The 19991-nt window shown below is 32.3% G+C and overlaps 1 protein-coding gene and 1 pseudogene across 1 annotated transcript; one reads left to right on the top strand and one right to left on the bottom strand.

Moving 5' to 3' along the window:
- Nucleotides 1-445: 445 nt before the first annotated feature.
- On the bottom strand, nucleotides 446-10509 carry LOC25500847 (UDP-glycosyltransferase 91C1-like; annotated as a pseudogene).
- Nucleotides 10510-15283: 4774 nt separating this feature from the next.
- Nucleotides 15284-19880, top strand: LOC25500842 (probable polygalacturonase). Its single transcript, XM_013589336.3, has 6 exons — nucleotides 15284-15437; nucleotides 15745-16080; nucleotides 17309-17429; nucleotides 18331-18505; nucleotides 18653-18723; nucleotides 19005-19880. Exons 1-6 carry the CDS (start codon nucleotides 15402-15404, stop codon nucleotides 19703-19705), a joined length of 1440 nt encoding a protein of 479 aa, XP_013444790.1. The 5' UTR covers nucleotides 15284-15401; the 3' UTR covers nucleotides 19706-19880.
- The last annotated feature ends 111 nt before the right edge of the window (nucleotides 19881-19991 follow it).

The following is a 19991-nucleotide window of genomic DNA, read 5'->3' as shown; positions in this document are numbered from 1 at the left end:
AAATTGGTCCTTTATCTTCTTTCCATCATTCAATTTGGTCCTATTTCATTCATTTTAACCTCAAAAAAAAGGAGACCTTTGGATAAATGAGGTCTATCAGATCTAACTGTGTATCACCAACACCTGATTTATTTTACTTTTCTTCATCTTCTTCCCTCATCTTCATCTTCATACAACCTTCATCAATCTTCATCATCTTCATTGTTTTTTTTGTTCTTTCAAAAATTCATCATTTCAACTTCAACAAAAACCACATAATCAAACCTTTAAATTTATAATTAACACCACCACTATCATTCAAAATGTAACTCCAAAAGAAACTTTCTCTGACCAAAAAACAAAAAGAGACCTCCCTGCCACTTTTCTCTAACCTTTTTGTTTTTTGGACAAATGCTGCTATGTAATGATCCTGATGCAGCTTCAAGTTTCCAACAATTGCAGCAGCTTATCTTGTCTTAACTCTGAGCTCCTCTCCTTCCTCCAACACCATTGCTTGTCTAAGTGATTTAGTGATTTCATTTCTAGTGAATGTTCCATCTTCATTTCTTTTAACTTCAATAGTCAAACCCTTTTCCACCAAAAGCTTTGCATTGAGAGGCTGATCAACAATGAATGGTAACACAACAAGGTTTTTCCAAATTGCAATGTTTCAATTGTTGAACCCCATCTAGAATGAAACAATGATCCACCAATATGTGAATGTGCTAATATCTCTTGTGGTATCCATCCCATGCAAACAAGTCCTCTATCACTTCTCCTTCATTGAAACTGTTAGGAAACATGATATCCAATGAAAGAATGAGAAAAAACTCGGAGAATATTTCTATTAATGATAAAAGTGAATATTAAAATGATAAGAGATACCTTCTAATGAGGTAGTTACTTCTATATATACTACTACTTGACAAATGCTAACTAGTATCTAACATATATCTCTAATAGAAACCAATAGGTAGAAAATCTTCATCATTAAGCTATTTCAAAAACTTGTTTCTTGCTCAATTTGCATTCACTCCCAAACCCTACAAAAAAAACCGATTTTGCTGCTTGCTTATCAAGCCACTCAAACATCGTAGTCTCTGATCTTGATCCTATTATTGATCACGATCCATCAAAAATTCCTCTATGTGGCATCTCTACAACCAACAAACCTATAGGAATCACATGCTTCCCAACTAGTTTCTTGTATAGATTCAGATATTCACCTTCAATGTCATAGCAACTGCAACATATTACAGCTTTAGCAGCATCAATTACCTTGACAAGCCTGTCAATGCCACTAACCTCAGAAGCATTGTTTTGATGGACACTCTTAGAAAATGCAATTGCCTCATTTCTGGTATAAGCAACCGATGATGTTTCCGTCACCCATTTGGGTGGCGATGTTAAACTCTCTGGCGAGAAGCGAGCTTTCATTGTATTACTTGGTGGTCCAAGGAATACTAATGTTGCGGCCGAGACAACAGAATATTATATTCGCTTTACATGAAACTCTTTTGCAATATCTACTATCCAATGAGGATTATAATCGCATTATATTAGCTTGTTCTAAGTACTGAATCTTATCAAATGGAATGTCTATAGTTGCTTCAGCACCTTCTGGCAAAGAGATCTTTGTTTAATGATTGTAATGGAATTTCTACTAAATCATAAAAGTTTTTCGCTACCATCTAATCATATATCATCACTTTGTGTGAGATATAATTAGATGATAATATAACATTTTACACTAATGATAGTACATATTTATTTGTGTCAAAGAAAAAGATAGTACATATTTATTTGTGTCCCAAAAAAGATAGTACCTATTTATTAAACTCAGTTTAATTATATCAAAAGTTGTTGATTGAAAATAAATGAAAAGGACATTCAAAAGTGATAAATAATTGCTTCTATTTAAATTTCATTTTAACTACAGAATTAAGGCTGATTTATCAAACAATAGATTAAATTCTGAAATTGTTAAACCAAAATGGTTAATGAGTTTCAGTTAAAGACGAATCATTCGAAAGAATCTGAGTTCAAACCGTGTTTGTAACGAATTTTTTTTTTTTCAGACTTTACTTATTTCTTCACCAAATTCTTTTTTTATAGGAAAGGGGAAAAAATGGAACACGAAAAAAAAAAATTAGTCCCTCAAAAAGACACTCCAAAAGCATCCGTAAGCATAACTGTGGAAAGACAATAGAGAGGTTCATGAACAATGACCAAAGGTTTATCCCATTTGCTCCAAGCTTTGCTAAAATATTTATACATCGATTCCCTTCGCAAGGACTATGATGCAATGTAATGTTCCACTCTTTCGCCAACAAGTCATGAATATCCACTAAAAGGTTGGCAAAATGATGAAAGCCGGATAATAGGTTATAACCGCTAGTTTCCTATTTTACGGTGCAATGATGACATTGTTCATGTACGGCTCTGATACTTACATCCCATCATCTCATTTCTCAAGGAACAACAGATAATACAACGCATGAGAACATTTGTTTACACCTAAAAGTAATTATCTTGTTAGCCGATTTCGATAAATAGACGATTAAACTTTATGCAAGGAATCTCTTAGCCGAGGGAAAGTTAGGCCATTCCTAAGGGTACCTCCACGTGACAGTCAAACAAGTTGTTTTTATTTTATTTGCTTTTTCAATGATTACAAAAACTAATGTTTAATAGTATTAACAATTTTACTAATACGCCCCATGTTTTTATGAAATCAAATATGCTCCTCACCCATTTACACATAAATGATTTTTTTTAATATCTAACTTTTTTCTTATTGATGATGTTTAAAACTTTTTTTTTTCTTAAAAAAAAAAAGTTTTGACCACATTTGCTATTAATTATTTTTAAGGACATTTTCAATTAATGTTTAAATTTTTGAGAAATGCTAACGAGTGTCGTAATGACACTTTTTAAGAACTCTAAATAGTAAATTTTTATGAAAAATTATGCATTCAATGCATCGCATGATAGTTTTTTTTTTTTTTTTAGTTTACAAATGTTCCATGATAACTTATAGAGAAATGTTAACGAGTACCTCCACGGGACACTCGTTAAGGACTATAAGTAGCAACTATTTTTAAAAATATATATAATTAATGTATAGGAAATCGAAAAGTTTGAATTTTTTAAAGAATAATTGCTTGTTTTGGTATGCATAAAGAGTGCATCTGGGGCACTTGTTAACAAGACCCTAACTTATAAGCATGTTAATTCACCAAAGAAAAATTATATGTTCCAACAGTTGTTTAAATTTTTTCTAACTCCACCAATTCTCATTTGACATCAAATTGATTTTTTATTTTATTGATACAAGTTTAATTAATGTTTGTTTAAACAAATGACCGTGATTTGCTTCTATTTTTTTTATAAATGCTTATTGAAGAGATTGTTGAGTGAATGGAAGTTGCCAAACATCGGCGTTATTAACGAAAATGAAGTTGCATGTATTGTTATGAGATCGTGAGCAAAGCTAACTTAGCTTGAATAATTCAAAGATAACGATGATGACTTGATTGTGTTCTTAGAAGAACGAAGAAGAGCTGGAATTTTTATTTCAATTTCGTTGGTTGATAAAAGACTTTTCGTGGCCCACTATAAACCATGAGCATCTAAGATAATTGATCTTCTCTCGTATGTTTTTGTTCATTACCGTCAAAATAGTAGAGCGTGAGTAACTCAAATAGGTGTATATCTCGTGTATCTTTTAGTGAGTTAATTCACTTAGGACGTGAATGAGTAAACATATGAGAGAAAAACAATTCTCAACACCTTTAACATCAAGACTATTACTTTTCCCACCCTATATCTTTCCTCGCGCGCCCTATTTTTTTCCAATTTTTTCCCTGGTCCGGATTTCGTTTTCTAGATTGCATTGTTAGAATTCTGCAGATGTTTCCGGATTTGAAAATCCAGAATAATATTTTACCAGAACTTTTGCAATTTTAATCTTCAAAATTCGTAAAATAAAAAAACAGAAATAAAATGACAAAAACATAAAAACAACTCATTTTATTAATATATGAACAATACAATACAATAATTTTCAAGCTTTTTAAGCTTATTACATAAGATCCTAAATCTATTTCTAATCTCCTATGAGCCTAATTCTAATCTCCTAAGAGCCTAACCACTGGTATGTGATGGGACAGAGGAGGGCGGAAAGAAGAAAACAATGCCCCCGAAGGAGATGGGGGTGCTCAAACTTACGCTCAGACAGGCCAAGTTAAGAACCACACTGACCCACATGACCCTCAGATGAACCGCACTTCGTTGCAGCACGGTTCCATCCTCATTGGCCGTTCATACAAACCCTGAAAGTTTTCAACGAGGCCCTTATCTATGAAAGGCCAACGATGAAAAACCATGGTTGTAGAAGGAAGAAGAGGAGGAGAGGGTGGGAGAGGATGGTGTGAAAAATGGTGAGGTTTGGAAGGCTATTTATAGGGAGGGGTGGGTCAAAAACAGTTGGGAGGCAATAAATGTAGTAAAAAAACGCGTTTTACCACGTTTTTTTTTACTTGACCATCGACAAAAACGTGTGATGCAGACCACCGGCCATGACTGATGCATTCCGGAATATAAAATCCGAAATGCACACCTGTGTTCCGGAATATATTTTTCGGATTAATGCGATAATGGTGGTGAACGAGAGAAAAGTTGGCACTTCCTGTAGGGCTAAGGACATTCCGGAATGTAAACTTCGGAAAGATTCAGAGTCATTATTGTGGGTTTGGACGGTTACAACCACTAACACGTTTTTATTGACTGTATTAATGACCTAGGACTTGTTTTAGACTATAAATAGACTTCCATTTTCAACAAATACCTTAATTCTTCACTTCACCTCTTTTCTTCCATTTTCTTCAAATGTTTTTTAGTTTTTCAGGGGTGTCGATGGTGTCATGATCATTGTTGACCGTTCATAGGAATATGTTACTAAATATATGAATATGAATACATCATGGAAGAAAGAAGTGTTGTATGTGTATGTATTTCAAACAATATGTTTGTTACTTCTTATTTAGTGGAATAACATTGGTCAAATGATTCAACAATGCATTACCATTCGACGAAAAAAAAAATGTATTACCATGTTATGCTTCTTCATGGTCTGATTTTGATGTTGTCATTACTCTTATCTCTGAACGTTATTTTCATCAGTATTTAAACTGAGGCTAAGTTATCTTATTGCACCTGTATTTTAAATTCATTTATTTGGGGTTTGAATATATCTGTGAGGAAACTTATCCGGAGGATATGTAAATTTTGAAGCTGATACCTCACATTTACACGTCTGTATGCGCAAACTGATGCATAAGTTGTTGCCTTGTAATCTCAATAATCTTTTCCTTGCTTATGTTGTTGTTGATCTTGTGATTACGACAACTTGCCTCTTCAGTCATCATGGTTACAACTTACAACACTCTTTTCCATGCTAATTTTGCAGGTAAGTGTGAACAACAAACCCCGTGTTGATTATCATGCCATTACTACCAAAATCCCTTTTCAAGCTAAGGGTTTAAGTAAGATTTCCCATATATTGAATGATATAAAAGGCATGTTAACATCAAATGCTTCATCCTTTATTGCATTTGTTTGACTTTCCTGCTTGTTATTTTTTCCTATTGAAAAGGAGTAATGCAAAAGATATCTCAGCGTATCTTAATTGGAATCATCAAATTCAGATAATAATATAGTTTATATCTAATTGAAAAGAAGTAATGGCATTGCCAAGTGGCCAAGAAGTCATATAGAAGCATTGTGGTTTAGACATATATCTTATATTATCTAATCCTAAACTACAATGCAAACAAGATATGCAACCCCTTAACCCTAAATTATGAGCGGGAAATTACATCTTAAAACAACAATAAATGTCATTTTTGAAATTCAAATTCTCTTTTGTGTTTGATAAGAAGCTAAATCATCCTTTGTGCCAACAGTTAATGAAGAATTGAATGTGTATGTCTGAGTTCAAGATCCTTAACTAGGTATTCTAAACAACAATTACACACTCTTCGTATTCCTCCATTATCAGCATTGAATGTTTTCAATTTTCCAATGCAACATATACAAATGGAATGTGCTGTGTGCATCTATAAATACCTCTGCTCTTTCTAGCTTCCACTCAATTCCCAGTGATTTTATGTCTTACGTATTTTGAGAGGCATGTATTATTCTTTTCACCATTTCTATCATTCATTCTTCCTTCAACTCCATGTCTCTTTCTAGTCTGTTCATATCTCCATCTCTCTCCATCTCTCATTTTACCTCGATTCAACGTGACGAAACTGATGCAAAGGAGATCAAGTGATTTGAGAAGCTGCGAAGAAAGAAGCGTATGCATGAGAAAGGAAGAAGCGTTGGACGAAGAAGCGGGATCTGACTCCGCCGCCGCCGCCGCAAACAGTACTTCACCGGCGATGAAGCTTTCAATTTCGGAAGTTCCAATGAAGAAAAACGTGGACGTGTGAAGGTGAAAACGATGGGTAATTTTCTTTCAATTTCCATTTTCAGTTTTTTTGAATTTTTTGAATCTCTTACGATGCTGATTGAAATTCTTACGATGCTACTTTAGATGAGTTCCATTTTATTTGTAAATGAAATACAAATTTTTTTATTTTTCACATAAATTTTATTAATTTTATGGTATTTTGTTTGTTTATTCATTATTCAGATTGTTTTTTTAGCCGTGTAGATACTGTCTTCCCTAAATCATCAATATGTGGTTCCTAAAGTTTCTGAATATTTTATCCTTTTAAAATGGAATTTAAATAACCATAGAAAAGGTTTCTCCATTGGATTTGTCTATGCCTTTTTAACATGAATTCAAATCCCCTCAAAATTAGTAATTTGTCCACAATTTAGGTTTAAAGGTAACTTAACTTAATATATAAGCTGAGTTTAATTATGCCTTTTTAATGCAGGTGTCAATTACAATGTTAAGACCATTGATATTAAAGACATTAGCAAAGGAATTTTGTTGGAAGCTTGCTATAACAATCGTAGATTTTAGGACTATGGTGAACAATGATGGGCCACAAATATATTGAAATTGTGATCATAAAAGCAAAGGTAAATGTGTTGTTTGATAAGAAGCATAGTTTTATGATTCAGCTTTTTTGAATTTTTTCTTTTATTGAGTCAACCAAAAGGAAAGGGAAGAGATGATGTTTCCAATTCTCATTGTCTTTGTGGTTTATGAGTAAACTCTTATGAGTTTCATTTTTTGTAACTTCATTTTAAACTCTTAGAAATATTTTTTGTAGGTTATCATTGTTATATATACATGTAACTAATTTTTTTTTTTTTTACGTGGAGCACAATTTAATAACAATCTTAATAATAATATGTCATATACTAGAAAGCTCCAGTTATGAGATGTAGGTTGTGGTATGTGAAAAAAATAACTAGCGGTATGGTTCAGATAGTAATCAACATGATTATTGCTGTTCTTATAGGATGATAGCGGACCGTGCTGCCCCTCAATATGAAACTGATCTGATTTATATTATGAAGCTTTGTTCATGTATATAATTTATATGGTGATTTTTTTTAATGTCTTATTCCTTATTGTTCCCTGCAAACATGAAGATTTGGTGTTGGATCACCATTAGTTGCAAAGTTATGCGCTGGAAGAAATTGAATTATTGTTGCAGAGCCATGGTAAAAATATGGAAGAAGATTATCCCATGAAGAACAACCTGATGTGTCCTTGATCCACCGAGCTCGCAATAGATTGATGTACGATGTGCTGAGGTATGACCTGTGCTGTATAGGTTGGTGGGTGCTGTTAGCAGCTTCTGTTTGCTCCTGCAGGGTTTGTGGACAGCCCAGGTCTATGTTTGCACAGCCTGCTGATGTTGGGGGAGTAGGTGATGTTCATGGTGGGGTTCTTTTAGTTTTTATGCAGCCAGCTGCTGTTGTGGGCGTATTGTTGTTAATGGAATCAATTAGTCACCAATTATATAATGTTATTCTATTTGCACTTGCAAAATTTTGATTAAGTTTAGATGATTGCAATGAAGATAACCAATTGTAATTTGGAACCAATGATAGTAATTTTAATATGTCAAGGATTGGAAAGTGAATTTTAGATCCCCTTCATTGTTTAAATTTTTGTTTTAACTTTCATCTGTATCAACTAAATGATTTCATTCCATCTTCTACATCTTTATTATTTGAACTTGAAAAGTGTAATCGCTGCTATAATTATGTTGAGGAATGTATATTGATTTTTGGATATGCATGGGGATCTTTTATATATTGGTTGTTAGTTTTATATATTGTATGTTTAGTGGGCTTCTGTAGTGTGCAGCGTGCTTTTTAGTGTTGCTGTCATGGATATTGCTCTTCCTGCTGTGCGGCCTGTTCAGCTTCCCCTATGTCTTGAATTTTGTTTGGCTGGTATTAGTATTGTATCAGTTCCTATCTTTGTTAGTAATGGGGCAGCTAGAGTATTGTTTTGGTTAGGTGGGATTTTTGTGGTGGGTCTTTAGGCCTTGGCAGCTTCTCTATGTGTGCTGTTGGCATTTACGGACTCCTTAATTTTTGGATTGTAAGGCATGGGTATGCGGTTGGTGCTTAGCGCGTCTGTATACTCCGGCCTCATTATTTGGTTGTCCTTTCTATTTGTTTTTGGGAGGTGTCCGTCTATATGCGGCATCATTTGTATTCTATTGTTTTCCGCCGCGAGTGAGTTTGCATCTTGCATTTACTCGACATGAATAATATTAGCTGATTCAAAAAAACACTATAAAGTTCAGACGCGTTGACACTGATAATAATTTAAGAAAATGGTAAAATTCATTATTTAATTTAAGCGTTGATGTTGTGTTGGTATTGGACATGATACACATCTGACGTTGGGACACGCCAATATGAGAAATATGTGCTTCATAGAAAGCACTAGAAAAGCATGCAAAATGTATAATCTCTTCTTTTTTTAACCAATTCTTATTCATATATTTTTCGCAATGTACTAACATGAACTCCTTTTTTATTGTATTTTTACTATTAACATTGTATTTGCACCAAAAGCACATTATTTTGTATTTATTTGAATATTCTATTGGCTGTCAATATGACCCGTGCGGCAGCACGGGTGCAAGGTCTAGTATATATATATAGAAAACTATTAGAAGCAAGGTATGGAGGTTTGATGATATGTTAAAGTTTATATTTTTAGTATGTTTTTTTGTTTGACAAACACTCTATGTGTCATGTTGCGTCGTGAGTTTGAGTGGAAGTGTTGGATAGTAAGTTATTGGGCCTATGCTATTGGGCCATTTAGGTTTCTATTGGGCCCTATTTTATCGAAACCCTAGCCGACATTGTTCTTTTCTCTGAAACCCTAGATTGTTAACATGATGATAGAGGTTGAGGGAGACCATAGAAACAACAAACTAAACCATTTAATTTTTTTGGGAGGTAAATAGTCTATTTTAGGACCTAATATATAACATGAATTTTATAACATCGATTGCTCTACATGTCCGACTTTACCTAACAGGAAAAACCTAAAAAGTTAATTGTTGTGTTTATTACTTTTTGAACAAAGGTCCGCTATCATGTTTTCTATGTTTTGCACTTTGCTATGTAGTTCTGTTATATGCACTGGTTTGTTTATGTCATACATCTTTATCCTTTAATTCCACCATATTTGGTTGTACATCTTTTTAACTCTCTTGTTTTTCTCATATTATTCTTTCTTTCAGCGAAAAGATGAGTTCAACACTGCAAGCAATTCAGATCATTGCAAATCATGGTGTGCTATTGGAAGCAAGCACACTGAATGACACCGTTTAAGACGTGTTAAGCTTTAGTTTTAAAATGTACAAAGTCTGCAACTATACTAAGTGTGTGTTTGGTTTGGTTTGGATAAAATTGATTCTGGCAGAATTGATTCTGATATAATTGATTTTGATAGAATTGATTTATGTTTGGATACAATAATACAGAATTGATTAAATAAATTGAATGTTGTTTGGATAGTAGGCAAATCCACGTGGCACATTTAATCGGCTTTTTCTCATTTAATGCAAATATCAAATAATATCTCATTTGTTCAAAGGCACATGCCTTTCCCTCCACAAAGGCACTGAAGTGCTCCCCGTAGTATGTACATGTTTAATGCAAATATCTAATAATATCTCACCATTTTATTTCAATGTAAAGCATAATTCCAAGATGAAGAAATATGATTAAATAAGTCTAATCATATTAGCTTTTTGTGCAACATCCACTATCCAATGAGGATTACAATCACATATTATCCAATTATGGGACCAATTGGATACTAATTGTTTCACTGGATTTTCGAGTTTATATATGCTTGTTCGAAGTATTGAATCTTATCAGATGGAATGTCCATAGTTGCTTGGGAGTTGATATGTAGGAGACATGAACACCAGCTTTGGCTAAGGCTATTGAAAGTTTGAAAAATGGTATTAAGTGGCCAAATGCTGACCATGGAAGCATCACCACATGAATTGTATCCTCAGCCATTTTTTCTGAATTGTATCCTCATGTATAAATAAGCCTCTTTTTTTTTGGTCAAGTTTTCTTTCATTTTCTGATGAAGGATTACTGTAGGTCAGCTGAATCAACGTTATTTTATGAGATATAATATCATATCTCTCATTATAGTGTCTCACTCTCTAAGATATAATTAGATAGTATACGCTACCTTATTTGTTTAAAAAATAATTAGTACAGAACTATACTTTAGGGATAAATAGTTTTTTCTGACAAATTCAGGGATAAATAGTTGTTGTTGATTAAAAGTAAATGAAAAAGAATTATACTTCAAAAGGGATAAATAGTGGCTTCTATTTAAATTTCAGTTTCAAGAAAGAATTAAGTCTAATTTATTAAACAAGAACTCAAATGGTTAATCAGTTTCAGTTAAAGACGAATCATTCAGAAGAGTAGGAGTTTGAACTGTAACTATAACAATTTTTTATCGGACTTTACTTTCTTTTCGCCAAATTCCGAATTACTAGAGAGGAATAAGAGGATTAGGACACAAATATTCTAAAACATGTAGCAAATGTGTTTCAAAACGTTTGAAATAGAAGCTTTGTTTGTTAAGATCATGATATCATACTAATCGCATGAAATGTTAAGATTTTCCCAGATTACACACTAGCAACTTGCTTCAACAAAAAATTATCAACAAGTACATGATCATTCACAAAATTATCCAAGAATACTTTCTGGTTTATAAAGGAAAAATTCTCAATTCAACACAACAATATCAAGCCTTTGATTTTCTACTGCGATTTCATGGATTTGCACTTTCTAAATATTACCTTTTATAGACGTTTTTTTTTTTGGCTACATCAGAGAGAGAGAAAAGGAAAAAAGGAACACGAAAAAAGGAAACTAGTCTCTCAAAAAGGACACAATTCCAAAGCATCCGCAAGCATAGCGGTGGAAATACAAGAGAGGTTCATGAACAACTACCAAAGGTTCGGCGCCATTTACTTCAAATTTTGCTAAAAGATCGACACATTGATTTCCTTCGTAAAGAATATGATGGAAACTAATGTTCCAATCTTTTGTACAAATTTCATGAATATCCACTAAAAAGTTGGCAAAATGATGAAACCTATCAGAATGGAGGGGGAAATAAACAAGATGAAAGAAGATATCTCGACTGGTGTTTTTTAAATGAAACATTGACCTAATGATTAGAAGAGATGTCACTCAAGTAGTTGAGAAAGTCAAGGTTATTGTCGGGGTAAGTGAATCAGCAATAGTTAGTTAAAATCCAAATATCACAAGCCGGATAAAAAGTTCTAATTGCCAATTTCCTAATTTACAGTGCAATGATGACACTGTCCACGCATGACTCTGATGCTTACGCCGCATCATCTTATTTCTCAAGGATCAACAAATAATACAACGCAAGAGGACATTTGTTTACACCTAAAAATAACTATCATGTTAGCCGATCTCGATATATAAGCGATTAAACTTTATACATGAAAATCACTTTGCCGAGGTTTAACATTGTAGTCATGTCATTTGGCTAATATGCAATAGTTTTACTATAAATACTCATTTCATACACGGTAATTAACACGTCCAATCTATCAAACAAACTTATTTCGCATTTTTATCCCTTTATAATTATGTCTTTATCTTAATTTTTTATGCATTTCTCAGTGTAATTCAAACACGCCAAAACGACCATATATAATTCTCTACTACAAAAGTGTGGGAACCCACAGCTAAGGGACATAGTTCCTCCCTCAATGTCAATTTCTTAAAGCAAAGGAAATCAAATTTAAGGACATTGTTCATGATCTACTTGTTTTGAGGACAGTGTTGATCAATTTAATTTGAAGTTGAAATTAATCACTCATTTTTTTATTAAATTGTATTTTTTTTCTCTTGTACTCTTGTTCAGTGATTGTTGTCCCGCATTTGTTTTCATTTTCTATCAAATTCATTGAAGACTGCCATTATGAAGAGACGACAACAACAATAAAAAATTATGTACCTAGTGATCAAATTAAAATAGTATTTATTAATTTAAAAAGAATTGGCACTTACAGACAAAAAATATTTGTTTAATTAACCTTGTTTATTATTTATTATTCATGCCATGATCGAGAGAGTGGGATTAGTTCATTAGATTAATTCTAACATGCACTGCCACTTTTAATTGTGGATTATGAAACTAGTCCTGAATTAGTATAGAGTTATTTTAAAAAGAAAAAAAAAATAGTATAAATTACAGTAGCTAGTTTCTGCTCACTCGAAATTTTGCAATTGATAGTTATATTTTATCATAAAGTTTGGGTTTGAGCCTCGATCACGATGTCCGACCAAACAATTTTAACTGTTGAGCTAAAATTCATGAACTAGTCTTAAATTTTGTTTCCATAAAAAAGTGATTAAACTTTATAGTTTCTAATTGTAATTACTTTGTATTCATAGGTAAGATAGTGAGACCACCCGTGATAAAAAGTTCAGTGAATATGAAAGTGGGTCGGTAATGGCGTGAACGTGAAGGGTAAGAGAGATTCACGACAGACCCAATAGAATTAAGATAGAAGTGAGAACTCCAATAAAGGGTTTCGTGTGTAGGGTAGGGTCCCTTTAACTATATTCCATCACAACAATAGTCCAAAGTAGCAACCACACTAACCCAATTACCTACCCTTCTCAACTTTTTCATAAACCTACATTTTATCCAACAAACAAAAATAATATCATTAGTTTTCCCTTCACACTTGAAAATGGATTTTATAAGGACAAAGATTGTTGCAATGTTGGACTTTATATAAAAATAATTGCACTCACATGCATCAATGCACCTAATAGACTTCGGTTGTTTTATGAAGATATGTATTTTAAATTTGATTTGTAAAGTAGAATATGAATTTTTCCTTAAACATAATTCAATTGATAGGAGCATTGCATATAATATACAGTGATTGATGTTCGAACCTTAAACTCTTCACTCAATCGTATGAGGAAAAAAATCAGAATATGAATCGTTTGACCCTCATCTAACAACTAACAATCGAAAATTGTTGAATTGTACCCTAAATGCATCTTATGCGCATACTATTTTATAACTTTTTAATGACTTAAATCAACGAGGGAAACAAATTCCTAACCATAGTGGCTAGTACTTGAATTCTTTCTTTATAGTTTCAATATAATGATGCAGTAAGATATAATACTACAATTAATGTGGCACCATACTGGCCGTAGAGGGTCCAAACACACAGTGGCTCCCCTCTTTCCATGTTGATTGCATAATGTTTGTCTCTCTTTTGATATTATGCAAAAGACAAATCTTTGTATGTATAGTTAAAAATGCATGTGACATAGCATTTTTCTTTACATTTGGCATTGGGTTACGAACTAAAAACATGTGTGCACTATAAGGTTAAGAAAATCCTCTCGAAAAAAAGTAGGGTTCAGAAAATGACATTTGAAATAGTTCGGTGATCATATGTGCAGTTAATAATATTTCACCGTAATGTAAGTCATATCATGTGACGGCAGCTATGACGAAAATGACCTACTATTTCATGTGTCCTCTCGTAAAAGAAAAATAGTTTTAACTATAAATTGACTGTTGAGTGTGTTGACAAGTGACTATGAAATATCAATTTTTGTCCAATATTCCAAGTTAGATATTAACTTGAACAACTTTATGTGTGTGTTTGATTTTGAAGAGATGTTTGAAAGAAAATAATAGGTAAAAAAGAGTGTTCTAAGAGCGAAAGATCTCAGAAATAGATACATTTGTTTTTGTTTTTTGGTACAAGATACATTTGTTGAAACAAACAAAAAATTAAGCAAATGGGAAAAAAAGTGATTGTAGGGTGAAATTGGGAATAGATATGACGAATAGAAGAGATGGTGTTGAAGAGTTATGGAAGAAGGTAGATGTCAGAGAGAACATGAGCGATGAATTGAGATGGCAAAATAAGAATTTTAATGTTAATCATGATAGGATAATTCTAACCTACCAAAAATTAAGGATAAAAATAACAAAGGCTGAGTAGGATAGGATTAGAAATAGGTTTAAGTTATCCTTTCCTATTGACACACCAAAGAGAAGATTGAAATTGTGTGAGTTCTAGCCACTAGACTATTTGACAACAAAAAAAACTACTAAAATATCAAGTTTGATTTTTTTTTTTTTTTAAAAGGGATCAAGTTTATGTCCCAATATTTTAAATGGTAAGCTTTGATTTTGATTTTCCTTTTAATTGTCGGGACATGCTCATAACAAAGTTTTTAATTTATAATTTATGTCCAACTCATTTTTAGGGGAAAAGCATTTAAAAGCAATTTATTGTACATTAAACCCACTTTTACCCAAAATTAAATTTTTGTCAACTTAAAATCAAATGCAGTCTTCATTACATGAATTAAATTAAATGTCAGCATTTTCTTATAAAAATAAATGCTTGAACCGATAAACTCCAATTCAAAACACCCAATCATGGATTTGGAGAAAAACTAAATAACTTATACTCAAAGTTGCAACTAAAATTTAAGCCTTGCAAGCAACAAAAAGACATGCATTCTATTGGTATATCATGACTCCTAGAGAGAACCAAAACAATCTTGGACCTATATGTTTTATGTCCAAGAAAGACAGTTTTTACAATATCTTTTTTCCCCTAACTTGGGTACTTTAAAGTAAAGGTTATAGCTATATTTAGTATTTACCAATTTATTTATACATAGAGATTATGTAATCATTTAGATTGGTTATTTTGTTAAACAATCCATAAATATCCGCTTTTTAATTTTTTTAGAATTCATTAACCATAATAAACATTCCCTATATATACTTAATAACATTGCTTCACTCTCCACATATACACCTTAAACAAATACCAAAGTAACTTTTTCTTAGGATGGAACTCTTGTGGAAATCTCACATGAAGATACATGTAAGACCCTTTTTCCTTCTGTTATACTAGCTTTTCTAAGATGCATTTTTGTCTCATACTTGCAAATCTTTCATGCATGTTTGAATTGGCAATAAATTTAGAGACTACCTTTTAAAGCCTCAACAAAATCACAGTGTCATCATGGTTTCGTCGTATTCATTGTGATTTACCAGAATCATGATGTGCCATCATGATTTTGGTAGAACATATACTTTGGAATTTCGTCAAATTTATTATGATTTCATAGAATTGTAGAGTCACATATACCTTAATTTTCTACTAATTGGTGCTTTTTTTTGTTTTGCAGGCAATGAAATTGGTTTATGCTCTCCTTTTGGTGACACTGATGAGTTCTAAGGTAACTGAGTGTAGAAAAGGAAAAATTATAAGTACTTCTTTTGAGTACAGTGCTCTAAATTGTAGGGCACATAGTGTTTCATTGAAGGATTTTGGTGGTGTTGGAGATGGAAAAACATCAAACACAAAGGCTTTTAAATCTGCAATAAGTCATTTGAGTCAGAATGCTTCTGAAGGAGGGTCTCAATTGTATGTTCCTGCTGGAAAATGGCTTACTGGGAGCTTTAGTCTTATAAGTCACTTCACTCTTTATCTACACAAAGATGCTGTTCTTCTTGCTTCTCAGGTATTTGTACTCTTATTTATGTTCTTTGTTTGATAATTAAGTAACCTTAAATTGAGATCCAATGCCTGGTTTACAATTCATTTTGTGAATTTTCTTTCACCCATATTGATTACTAAGTAACCAAAAATATCAATTTTTTATCCCTGAAATTGACAAAAAAAAAAAAAAATTGTGTGAATTGGACATTCCTCTGCGCGCAACTGCAAAGACTGATTCATTGAGTTGGATATGACCGCAATGAGTGGCAAAACTCTCCATCAAGAAATTTAATACTCTTGCATTCTCAAGACTGAATTTGAACCCAAAACTTTTGGTTTAGCCAGAAGAGATCTCTTAGCTGCTCTTATAAAAAAATTCATTCTTTCGGTCCCTACTTTTAAATAAAATAATTTTTTTTCTCTCTTTCTGTTACTCTTAGTTTTTTTTCATCAGGACTTGCATACAATTTATAACATTTTAGGAAACTAAAATTTACAGAAAATATTTTTAAGAACAAAAATCAATTTTTTTTGTCGATTTTATAGTAACCAAAGTTATGTTTAAACCAACATATAATTTTCCACAATTTTTCAGTATTTCTTATATAACTATTGATTGTAGTGTTTGAACTACTGTTTAAACCAACAAAAATCAACATATAACCCACTGATTGTAGTGCTTGAACTACTGTTTATTGTTCCAATCAATTGGACTCATCTACCCTTTTTGGCACATTTCCTTTAGGAATTGATCCTCTAATTTGTATTGTAGAAAACATTTTATTAATGGAAAATTAATAATATATTCTTGGTTTAGTACTCTAACTAGAATAACCTGAATGTCAATATGCAAAGTAAAATAAGAGTAACTTGCAATTTATTATTACTTGATTTAGTACTTTAGCTAGAATTCATGAAAGTGGAAATTAAAGTGTTTCAAGGGATTCACTTGAGTTACAATTGAGGAAATATGTCCAACAAATTATATGCAAATTTGTCACAATGTTCATTGCTTCATACTATTACTAGAAAACTAAGCTATCAAAGCAAAATTGTTAATTAACTCCTGAAAGCAATATACAAACTCCTAATATCTGTCAATTTTACATTATCACATTTATTCAAAAGCATGTTTAACAAATGATCACCAAACCACACACTAACTTTGTGAATGGTACAATAATGTGACACATTTTTGGCACTTTCATATGGGTATTCATTCCTATTGTATTAAATATATAATGGTTTAGGATATTAATGAGTGGCCTGTGATCAAACCACTCCCATCCTACGGTAGAGGAAGAGATGCAGCAGCTGGAAGGCACACCAGCCTCATTTTTGGAACAAACCTCACTGATGTTATTGTCACAGGTATGAAAAAAAGATAGTAGTTTAGGGTTGGTGTAACATTTTCAGCAAACATGTGCTACCCATAAAAGTTTGAATTCCAATTCCTAATGTTTACTAACTCTAGTTGAATATACATTGAATCTATGTATCATGCTTTATTTTACTCTCTTTAGCAAATTCAAAATCCTAAGTACATGTTTCATATCACGGTGGATAGGTCAGAATCACGGTAATCCATCATGATTTTATAGAAACTATAAAGTGTAACTTTTAAAAAATTATGGTGGATCGTCGTGATTCTTATATACTCACCATGATACCAAACATATGCTAACTTATAATCATAAGTAAATCTATTTCCTAATGGTTTTTCTCTCTCGAATTTATAGTTTTTTTTCCACTAGGTTATAGCATTCTTTTATTTGTTATTTCAAATAATGATTGAGCTTACATGATTTCCTCTCTCATTTTTACATTCATTATTTTAATTGAAAATTTAAAAATATTAATCAAAAGCACCTTTTTTATATCATTTTCTATTTATCAACTAGTTTAATTGTTAGTTTTTACTTTATATCAACCAAAAAGAATGCTAATTTATCAAATATTTCAAATTCAACCAACTAATTTATTTGTTATCACCGCATAAATTAGTTTATCAACTAACATACGTGCCTTCCACTGATTTTTACTAGTATTTTTTAGTAAAAAAGGAAAAAATAGTTTGCTATATGATCATCATACGGCTCCGATTTTACCAGTGTTTTAATTAAATTTTTCCATCATTACATTTTATTATGGATCTATCTAGCCAGTTATTTTTTTACTAATGATATCATAAAAGTAGTGGTTATGAATTTTAATGATATTCTAATATTGTTAGTGTTTCTGAATTAACTTTATAAAAATAAAATCATGACAGGTGATAATGGCACTATAGATGGTCAAGGATCATTTTGGTGGCAACAATTTCATAACAAAAAATTGAAGTACACACGTCCTTACCTGATTGAACTAATGTTCTCAGACAATATTCAAATCTCCAATCTAACACTCCTTGATTCTCCATCATGGAATATTCATCCTGTTTATAGCAGGTAACTATGCTCTTATCACATGTCATTTTCATGTTTTAATGACTTTTTATATCACATTTGACATTTATGCTACTAGATTATTACATTGCACCTATGAAATTTTATTCCAAATTTAAGGATTATAACAAAATTTTGAACACTATGCAGTAATATTATAATCAAAGGCATAACCATCATTGCTCCTATAAGATCCCCAAACACTGATGGTATCAACCCAGGTCAGTTTCTGAAGACCAATTTTAGAATAATGTATTTAATGTTATAAAACTAAATACACCAAAAAATAATTTATAAATCATTAACCACCGATTTGAATTGAAAAAATTTGGTTTTTCAATGCAAGTTGATGGAAGGAGAAAAGTGTGTCTGCAAGAATGAAAGAATAATTGAAAAGCTAAATCTTTTTGTTTGCTTCCACCAAAAGAAACAAATAAGCATCATGTAAATGTTGGCATTGAGTGGATGATAACAATTTACCATTCTTGTTTTCTTGCATCAGATTCATGTACAAACACAAAAATTGAAGACTGCTACATAGTTTCTGGAGATGACTGTGTGGCAGTGAAGAGTGGATGGGATGAGTATGGCATAAAATTTGGGTGGCCAACAAAACAACTAGTGATCAGAAGGTTAACATGCATTTCACCTTATAGTGCAACCATTGCCTTGGGAAGTGAGATGTCAGGCGGAATACAAGACGTCAGAGCCGAGGACATCACAGCCGTCCATACCGAATCAGGTATCAGAATCAAGACAGCTGTAGGGAGAGGAGGGTATGTGAAAGACATATATGTGAAGAAAATGACCATGCATACAATGAAATGGGCATTTTGGATAACTGGTAATTATGGTTCACATGCTGATAAAAACTATAATCACAGTGCTTTACCTGAGATCAAAAACATCCACTATAGAGACATGGTAGCTGATAATGTGAGCATGGCTGGTAATTTGGAAGGAATTTCTAATGACCCTTTTACTGGAATTTGCATTTCCAATGTGACAATTACTATGGCTGCTAAGGCTAAGAAACAGCCATGGACATGTAATGATATTGAAGGGATCACAAGTGGAGTTACTCCTAAGCCTTGTGATTTGTTACCTGAGCAAGGGAAAGAGAATATCAGAGATTGTGATTTTCCCTCAGATTATCTACCTATTGATATGTTGGAGCTGAAGCAGTGTACTTACAGCATTTAAAAAACATGCATGAGTCATTTCTTATGAATATGTCTCATTAAGTTATTTATTTACTGTTAGTCTTTTATCGTATATTATTCGCAAATCATTGCTCAAGTTGAGCAAAGTATTGTATGTCAATGACAATGTCAAATTATAGCTATGAAATGAAACAACTTTCTTTACTTCTCTACAAGTGAAAGATATGGCTTGATATGCTGCTACGACCCAAAGTGTTAACATGTTGATACTCCCTCCGTTCCTTTTAAGTTATCATTTTAAGGTTATTTAGACGTAGCAAGAAAAC

Source organism: Medicago truncatula, chromosome 8, assembly GCF_003473485.1.
Source record: "Medicago truncatula cultivar Jemalong A17 chromosome 8, MtrunA17r5.0-ANR, whole genome shotgun sequence".
Lineage (NCBI taxonomy): Eukaryota > Viridiplantae > Streptophyta > Magnoliopsida > Fabales > Fabaceae > Medicago > Medicago truncatula.
The sequence above is the reverse complement of the archived record's forward strand: the minus strand, read 5'-3'. Positions and strand labels throughout refer to the sequence as shown.